The sequence below is a fragment of the Salvia hispanica genome, chromosome 4, assembly GCF_029641045.1.
Source record: "Salvia hispanica isolate PSC_SH4W2 chromosome 4, Shi_PSC_v1, whole genome shotgun sequence".
NCBI lineage: Eukaryota > Viridiplantae > Streptophyta > Magnoliopsida > Lamiales > Lamiaceae > Salvia > Salvia hispanica.
Genome location: NC_142695.1, coordinates 51,959,677 through 51,968,237, shown reverse-complemented (window position 1 = coordinate 51,968,237; position 8,561 = coordinate 51,959,677). Strand labels below are relative to the sequence as shown.

Sequence of the window (8,561 nt, the reverse complement as noted above, 5' to 3'; positions counted from 1 at the left end):
TAATATACTTTGAACCAAAAAAGTCTTTATATAACGCAACATAAATTTCAAAGACCAACTACACCATTTTTTCATTCAAAATATGATAATTGTGAACAAATATGGATGTTTAATTAAGAACCTATTTGCTAACATTAGTGCGGGAATCCGGTCGGTTCGGTTCCTATCAAATAGATTGGTTGGTTAATCAACGCCCAAAATTGACAAAGCCAAGAACTTGAACCGACACCGAATAAGGTTACCCGAGAACATGACTTTTTTTGGTTCGGTCTCGGGTAACCAAATAACCGAGAACCGTTGACCCAAGCCTAATACATGTTAGACATTTTGCTTGAATGTGAATTCATTATCAATATTGCTTATTTAGTGGCCCCTCATAAATATGAGATCGTTTTTTCTATTGATCTATCACTACCATTAGAGATCAAGTACAGCTTTGCATTATGTTAAAAGGGTACAAAAATGTTTCAATATCGTCGTTGAAGCCAGAGAGATGTCTTTTTCTAGTGTTTTTGTCAATTGTCATAATATATGTTCTCATAATGATAATATCACCAGTGGATTCAACTGGGCACAAGAGAAATGCAAATCAAATTGGAAAATAGATTTCCTTTCTATACAAAATCAAATTCTTATTTTCATACTACTATTCCGCTAAATTCAAACCCTGAATCATTTATTGAATTAGACAAGTCGTACACAAGTCTACTCTATACTAGAGTAGTAGGAACGGACACAAAATAAAATGCGGCTACATAATTTTGTTAAATAAATCTACCAAACTTTCGTTTTCTACCCAAAAACCTTCGACGAAGATTCGTCGACCGCAACATATGTTGATGTTTGGAAAATTAACGTCATCATATGAAATGCTTATTAAAGCCCATGTTTTAAAATTGATAATTGCTTATTTTGACTGCAAAACAAAATAAGAAAATTCCATATTTTAAAGCCCAAAAATCTTGATCACGAAACATATTCATGTATTTAGTATTTTCTTTAAGTATAAACCTGAAAACTAGACAAATAATGTGGGTTTGTAAATTTATGACAGTGGAAAATTAAAATACTTTAGTAATTACTACTCCCTATTTTCGTTTGTTAAAAAATAGTAGGAGTCCTATTACCCCGAAACAATTTGTTGTTTATTTATAATTAAATTTGCAAAAAGAAGCATAAAAAGCCCAACTCCAACCTTTCAAATATTCTCTTGGCCCAAAATCTTAAGCATTAGGCCCAAGATCTCAGGCAAACCCTAATTACTAAACCCTAAAAATCCTCCCTTTAAATTACACAAAAAAAAAAAACCCATTTGCACACACCATAGCTGAAAATGTCGAAGCGGGGTGAGTTCAGATCTGCGTTTCCTCATTCTCGTAGTCATGTTACGAAATTTCCATAGAAACTTGCTTAACTTTGATTGGAATCATTGTTTCAGGGCGTGGAGGATCGGCCGGAAACAAGTTCCGGATGTCGCTGGGTCTGCCGGTGGCGGCGACGGTTAACTGCGCTGACAACACCGGAGCAAAGAATCTCTACATTATTTCCGTCAAAGGTATCAAGGGAAGGCTGAACAGGTTGCCGTCGGCTTGCGTCGGAGATATGGTGATGGCTACTGTGAAGAAAGGGAAGCCTGATTTGAGGAAAAAGGTCATGCCTGCCGTCATCGTGAGGCAGAGGAAGCCTTGGAGGCGAAAGGACGGCGTCTTCATGTATTTTGAAGGTGAGACTTTTCCCCCAATTTTTCTGTTAGTCAATGTAACTTTTAAATTAGGGTTTATTGCTTTAACCACCTTTTTGTGATATTATTATGCGTGAATTTTGATTTGATATCGCTGATTTTTTTGTATTTTATTTGAATTATCTGATTTTGACCTCATGCGTTAGATTATCATTGTTCTACTTGCCAATTCATGAACCATTAGATCTTCAATCTCCTTTTGATTCCAGACCAGTCATGTATCCATCTTTGTTAAATGGTGCTGATACCGTTACGTGTCTGGAAAACTAAACGAATCCTTCGTTACAGGTGTGATTATGCTCAAAGCTTACTCCTGCTCCATTAGGAACCTACATTTTACATTGCTACTTAGTTTGGAATTTGAGATTAATTTGATTTGTGATCTGAATAAAGTTTAATCTGGATTTCATTCTTCAACTGCCAGTTTGTGGTATTTTCTGTAAATTTTGACTGGTATTTGAAATTAGTTTTTTGAATCATTGCTTGGTGTTAAGATAACAGTAATTTTCGAGTTCATGTTTGATTATGCTTTACAATCTCTTTTTTGAATATCGCCATTTGTTCATTCTGTGTCTTCACCAGACCTTAGTCATGTATCCATCTTTGTTAAATGGTGCTGATACCGTTACGTGTCTGGAAAAATAAGTATTTCCTTCGTTACAGGTGTGATTATGCTCTAAGCTTACACCTGCTCCATTAGGAACCTACATTTTGAATTACTTATTGCTACTTAGTTTTGGTTAGTCTTAATATGGTATCCCGGTCTAAGTAAATGTTTCTTGATATGGAATTTTTTACATCCAATGTTCGGGATTTTTAAGGAATGATTAGTGTGGAATTGTTATCTGGTGCTGATCTTCATACTATATTGTTTGCAGATAATGCTGGTGTTATTGTAAACCCAAAGGGAGAAATGAAAGGTAAATCTTGCATGCATTTGATATGTTCAAATTCAATACATATTGATGTTTCTTTATAAAGAAGTGGTTTGAACTTTGAAGAGTTATTTGGTATTGATATCTTGCTTCATGGGGTGCAGGTTCTGCTATTACTGGTCCAATTGGAAAGGAATGTGCCGATTTGTGGCCAAGGATTGCTAGTGCTGCAAACGCTATTGTTTGAGCAACCAATCAAATGATGTTTTTCTTAAGGATTATGTTTTGAATTTGAGATGTTTTCTTAATGCATTTTGTACTACCATAAGATTTTGATTCGTGGCCTTCCTATGGTTTAAACTTATAGCACTTACTGTTAATAGTACAATCTCCTTCGCCCACCTGAATTTTATTGTTTTTAGGTAATTTGTTGGGTACAAGATGTGACCTTTATAAAAAAATGTAAACCTTCGTTGTGAAATGCGCTGGATGTCGACTAAATGCCTAATGTTAAGAAAAATTGATGGGGCTTCACTTATGCTAGATCTCTGGTTTTCTTAAATTTTAATTTTTCATATTTGGTGTTTACTAGAGGAAAAATTCTTCTGAAAATTCTGTTGTATTATGAATTTTGGAGGTTTTGGATTGGATTTTTGTTTTGCTACCGAAAGAGTAGAAGGCGGGTTCCATACATAACTCATATAAATAATTCATATTAATACAAAAATATATAAGTTTACTTTATAAAAAAATTTATTCTTATTTCATGTTAATGCATAAACGATGTTAATTTTTCACTTATGTGATGCATAAAGCATAAAACAAAACAATAATGAAATTTTATGCACTAACATGAAACAATTATAAAACTTTTTATACTAACATAAAATATTTTATACTTTATATAGACAAAATTAATAACATCCAAACAAAAAAATATTTATAAAATATTTTATACTTTGTATAGAGAAAAAATTAATAACATCTACACAAAAATAACGAAATTGTACTAAATTGAAACCAAAATTTTGGACGTATATATGAATTTATTCCATTCAAACTTTCATGTTATCTTACATTGTCATTAGTAGTTCTAAGTTACTCTTACATACATAACTAGTCTCCAACATAAGGACAACAAGGATTTGTATGCCACTAGTCGGTCTTGGTCTGGGGCTGCATTTGCATCTTGGCGCAGTACTCGAACAAACTGCCATCGTAGCAGCGCCTAATGGCCTCTTTCGACAGCAAGCCATCTTGATCACTAGCTAGAAAGTAGAGAGCACCCCACTCCACCTTATTCGCAATCCTGCATAACATAACATAAGTGAAAGAAGAATCATAAGTAAAATGTGGGTATGCAAAGCTTATAATCATCACCCCATACCATCCAAAAAAGTCGAATACTTCTCTGTTGCCTTCGGTCATGTCCCACAACTCTCTAAATGTAAGCTTATCTGGGGATGTTCTACCATACTTGCTAAACATGTTCTCAAAATTCACTGGGGAGTATCTGGATCGTGCAAGGCCGGTTATTTTTCGAATTTAGGGAACGCCAGAAAGAATTACAAACACATCAAGACATGATTGGCTGCGTACCTTCCTTCCCTATCATAAGTTTCAGAGGCACTTCCATGCTTGGCCTTGTGTATATTAGATATGTATATAGGGAATAGAAGAGAAGGAAACCATCCCTGTATGAATGTGTGAAGCTATATTATTCTCATCAGTTACATATGCAGTGATTGTCATAATTAATAAGTATAATACTCTTTTAGACTACAATAAGAGCTCTAACATATTTGAAATAAAAGCTCAAAGGTTGCAAATGCTTCCAGCAAAACAAAGGCAGATAAGTTTTCATTGGGACTAAAAACACTATAAATCATGTAGACCAAATCACATTCTCAATATCTACTTACAGCCACTCATATGGTTTACATATCAACCTAACACAATTACTTACTGGGAGTGTAGGATAACTCAAGCCCAAATTGATGAAAAGGGCCAGGAAAAGTGATACAACAATATTGAACCCGAGTTTCCGGAGTCCTGCATACATTGAATGGCATGTGTTAAAAAGACTGTAGTGGTGTGGACATAGTCGTCTTCTTCGTCGTTAAAATACTCCTACTTCAGATGCAACTCAAGGCAAACATAGCAATATATGTCCAAAGCAAACCAACAAATTGATGCTCATCATAAGGGATGAAAATTACCAGCAAAGGTTTCCCATGGATATATGATACCGTTGTCGTCTAGATCAAAGAAAGCACAATGCTGCTGAAGCACACTCATACCACGATGATTACGCCCCGGAGTTCCATCAGGATGGTCCATATCTGCAGCAACTAATCCTCTTGCCATATCTGAAACTCCATTTACAATGTCTATTAGCAATTTCACAATTCACAAATATGTTTTTCATCAACATAGTAACAAAATTAGAATAGCTGCAGCTCTAAATTAATTAACCAACTCTTAATCAAAACCTAAAACAGAAAATCACAAGCATATTTGGGGGAAAATCACATACTAGCTCAATCAGCACATACAAAATCGAAAATTCAATAATCAACATACATATATAACGTGAAACAGAACTCACAGGGCTTAGGGATTGAAGTTTCGAGGTCGGTACGCACGGGACGATCGATGGTCACCGGCGCAAGCGGCGCCACCGGTGACAGTTCCGGATTTCTTTCCACTGGATTAGCTTCAATGGCTGCCATCACTCTCCTTCAAACAAATATGTAGGCAAAATCCAAAAACGAACTAGTAATTGATTCAATGACGCTTCTTTCAGCTATATAAATTGCCGAAGAGACGGTGGCCACTGGCCAGGTAGCACCTTAGCAGCATAGCCTATATGGCGTGGCGCAATGCATGCGTAACACATCGATTTTGCAGCAAATAAACAATTCTGGGAGTTTCAGCTCTAAATTGGATATTGAGTAGGCGTTAAGTCGTGGGATAAATATAAATTTTCTCATTAATTACAATTAGAAAATTAATTAAGCCATATCATATCTATAGGCTTAATCAATTAATGTAGATATTAGTAGTATTTTCTAAAAATATCAAAATTTGAAATTTTTATAAACCCAACTCCGATTAGCAGCTAACTCGAATCTAACCACGGTTAATTGGGGCTCTCTACCCTTGAAAACCCAGAGAAAAAATATAGCCCAACCCTTACTTTCCCAACCCTTTTTCTTCGGTGATTTGATTTTGGTCGAATGGCATCTGAGGTGGCGGCTGCTATACCAGAAATCCCGGTCGAGGCGGAGAAGCAGCCGCACAAGCTCGAGAGGCAGTGGACCTTTTGGTTCGACAACCAGTCCAAGCCCAAGCAGGGCGCTGCCTGGGGCTCCTCTCTTCGCAAGGGTTATACCTTCGACACCGTCGAAGAATTCTGGTGGTACGTATCGATTCCGAGTTTCAATTGTTTAACTGTTGGTTTGGTAATATTTTTCGATTTGATAGAGAAGATTGTTGCTTTGATTTTGTTTTTCGGTATTTTGACCTAGATTTTTGAGGTTTGCTTCTGTATTTTAATGTGCTCTCCGTTGTACTTTTTGCACGCCTGTTTGTACATCTGTTTTTTGTTTATTCTTTATTTGTGTGTTGGAAGTTGATTGCTGTTGCTGTGGGTTTGGCTGTGACTGCGATTCTTGAGTTTTAGAGTTGCGTGTTGGCTTTGAAAAAGATTTAATCTTGACTGGGACCTCCTTGTCATGGTTCTTATGATTAAGTACCTGAAATTCTGGTTTACCTTACCTGATATTGTGGCTAAGCAGGGTAATTTAATTAGGGTGTAATGCTTGAACAAGTACTATCAATTATAATTGGATTTTGTAGTTTGGTTTACCTTACTGCTGTATTTTGCACTCTTTCCATCTTCTGCAACTCTGTCTTGAATAGGCCTACATATTTGTGCTATATATAATTACAAAATAGCTGAAACTTGTGGAAATATCCATACTGATAACTAGATTTAAGCCACTGAATGGAAGTGTGGAAGAGGTAATGGATGAATTACTGTGAAGTTTGCTGTTTGTTGTTGTTGTTGTTGTTTCATTTTTTTAGATGGGGATGGGAAGGCAATGGGTATTCTATTGTCAATTGCAAAAAAACTTTCCATTTTATTATGACTTACTGAATAATGTGGTGATTTCTATGCAGTTTATATAACCAGATATTTAAACCCAGCAACTTCTCTGCAAATGCTGATTTTCACTTGTTCAAAGCTGGAGTGGAACCCAAATGGGAAGACCCTGAGTGTGCTAATGGGGGCAAGTGGACAGTGACTAGCAGCAAAAAGTCTGATCTGGACAACATGTGGCTTGAAACTGTAAGGAATCCTTGCCCTTCACTTCTGGTTACTATGTGTTACAAATGGACCTAACTAAATGATACATACTGAGAGATTGATTAACAAGAAAATCAGGACAAATTTGTTTGGCTTAGCATGTAAGGACAGTGAATTTACTATGTTGAAAGTACTACAACTTGTGTCACTCTCACACCCAACCCTCGCAATGTCCAAACCATAAATATTTTCCTAGAGTATCTATTGAGAAAACACCAATGGTTCCGAAGCTTTCTCTGAGGGCTGGGTGTGTTTTGGCCTTGCAAACTGAAGCTTGGGTGTGTTTTCCCTTGGAAATTCTTACACAGCATTATTGGGTAGAGGTCTTGTATCCTGACTAGATATGAATAAGATCTAAAGACTGATGTTATGATCAATGAATGGATGGGATTTCCAATTTGACATTGTCTTTTGTGGTTTTGTTTGTTAGTTAATGGCTCTTATTGGAGAGCAGTTTGATGACACTGATGAGATATGTGGAGTGGTTGCCAGTGTGCGCCAAAAGCAAGATAAACTCTCATTATGGACCAAGACTGCAGCCAATGAAGCAGCTCAGGTATTTCCCTCAGATAGTTAATCATGTCAATACTTTTATTCTTGTTGGTTTAGAATCTTAGATAATAATGAGAACAGAGTTCGTTATGATAGGGTGAGAAATATCCCATCTGTTCATATTGACTGTTTGTTGCATCATGTGAGCAGTATGCTGTAGAGACAGATTAGGAGGTTATAGGAGATTACTATGATACAAGGGATTTTAAGGCACCCCTAGGTAATAAGATTGTGGAGATCATGCGCTTTGAATGATAACCCTTCAATCTGGGGGCAATTTAACATAGGCTTTACAAATTATTCTGAAATAGCAAATGTCAGCATGTCCACCATTGCTTGAAGCTAGAAATTACATCTCCGTAGAATCGATTTGGCTAAGTCGTTTCAGTATCCTTTATGTCCATATGGTTGGACATAAGGACAGCTGAACTTTTCTGGCCACTAATTATGATTTAAAACTGTAATATTATAAAACAACCGTTGGAGTATCAATATATCGAGCACATACAGTTATACAACCGCAAGCTATTTGACATTTACTGATTCATCTTTCCCATGCAGATGGGCATTGGAAGGAAGTGGAAGGAGGTGATTGACATCACTGACAAAATCTCCTACAGCTTTCATGTATGTTCTATCACCTATCTATGTATTCTTCACTTTGATACCTCATTTTCTTAACGTTTTAATCTTTTGCGGGTTACTACAGGATGATTCGAGAAGAGAAAGTAGAGCACCAAGAAGTCGGTATCAGGTGTGAAGCAACGGGCCAGCGATTTTGTCAGATCATGCCTCTGATTGAGTTCCCAAACTTTATTGAGAGCGGCACTCTTCTCTTCCTAGTGAATTTGTGTTCTTTTTCAGTCTATCTAGTTATATTTTGAACCTTATTGAATCACCTGTGAAGATAACTTCATTCACATTCGACATGTCTTTTTTGATCAGAAAATTGTTGCAACACACCATTTACTACTACAAAGTTTTGAATATTTACCAAATGTAACAGATCATTCATCTATTA

At 36.3% G+C, this 8,561-nt stretch overlaps 3 protein-coding genes across 3 annotated transcripts; 2 read left to right on the top strand and 1 right to left on the bottom strand.

Annotated features, from left to right (window-relative positions):
* Positions 1-1,216: 1,216 nt before the first annotated feature.
* LOC125192048 (Ribosomal protein L14p/L23e family protein) lies at positions 1,217-3,023 on the top strand. The gene is made up of 4 exons (XM_048089501.2): positions 1,217-1,346; positions 1,439-1,723; positions 2,620-2,661; positions 2,781-3,023. The coding sequence occupies exons 1-4, from the start codon at positions 1,334-1,336 to the stop codon at positions 2,861-2,863; spliced, it is 423 nt and encodes a 140-aa protein (XP_047945458.1). The 5' UTR covers positions 1,217-1,333; the 3' UTR covers positions 2,864-3,023.
* Positions 3,024-3,642: 619 nt separating this feature from the next.
* Positions 3,643-5,466, bottom strand: LOC125193808 (peroxygenase-like). Its single transcript, XM_048091700.2, has 6 exons — positions 5,225-5,466; positions 4,836-4,985; positions 4,583-4,668; positions 4,216-4,310; positions 4,004-4,129; positions 3,643-3,925 (listed from the first exon to the last, which is right to left on the bottom strand). Exons 1-6 carry the CDS (start codon positions 5,346-5,348, stop codon positions 3,772-3,774), a joined length of 735 nt encoding a protein of 244 aa, XP_047947657.1. The 5' UTR covers positions 5,349-5,466; the 3' UTR covers positions 3,643-3,771.
* A 337-nt stretch (positions 5,467-5,803) lies between these two features.
* On the top strand, positions 5,804-8,538 carry LOC125193809 (eukaryotic translation initiation factor-like). Its single transcript, XM_048091701.2, has 5 exons — positions 5,804-6,037; positions 6,802-6,970; positions 7,419-7,544; positions 8,102-8,167; positions 8,250-8,538. The coding sequence occupies exons 1-5, from the start codon at positions 5,856-5,858 to the stop codon at positions 8,298-8,300; spliced, it is 594 nt and encodes a 197-aa protein (XP_047947658.1). The 5' UTR covers positions 5,804-5,855; the 3' UTR covers positions 8,301-8,538.
* The last annotated feature ends 23 nt before the right edge of the window (positions 8,539-8,561 follow it).

Coding starts and splice junctions, on each gene's coding strand:
- LOC125192048 (XM_048089501.2), top strand. Junction 1,724..2,619: donor CGTCTTCATGTATTTTGAAG/GTGAGACTTTTC, acceptor TATTGTTTGCAG/ATAATGCTGGTGTTATTGTA. Junction 2,662..2,780: donor CCCAAAGGGAGAAATGAAAG/GTAAATCTTGCA, acceptor CATGGGGTGCAG/GTTCTGCTATTACTGGTCCA.
- LOC125193808 (XM_048091700.2), bottom strand. CDS start 5,348: ATGGCAGCCATTGAAGCTAATCCAGTGGAAAGAAATCCGGAACTGTCA. Junction 4,669..4,835: donor TCCATGGGAAACCTTTGCTG/GTAATTTTCATC, acceptor CAATGTATGCAG/GACTCCGGAAACTCGGGTTC. Junction 3,926..4,003: donor GTATTCGACTTTTTTGGATG/GTATGGGGTGAT, acceptor TATGTTATGCAG/GATTGCGAATAAGGTGGAGT.
- LOC125193809 (XM_048091701.2), top strand. CDS start 5,856: ATGGCATCTGAGGTGGCGGCTGCTATACCAGAAATCCCGGTCGAGGCG. Junction 7,545..8,101: donor CAGCCAATGAAGCAGCTCAG/GTATTTCCCTCA, acceptor TTTCCCATGCAG/ATGGGCATTGGAAGGAAGTG. Junction 8,168..8,249: donor AAATCTCCTACAGCTTTCAT/GTATGTTCTATC, acceptor GGGTTACTACAG/GATGATTCGAGAAGAGAAAG.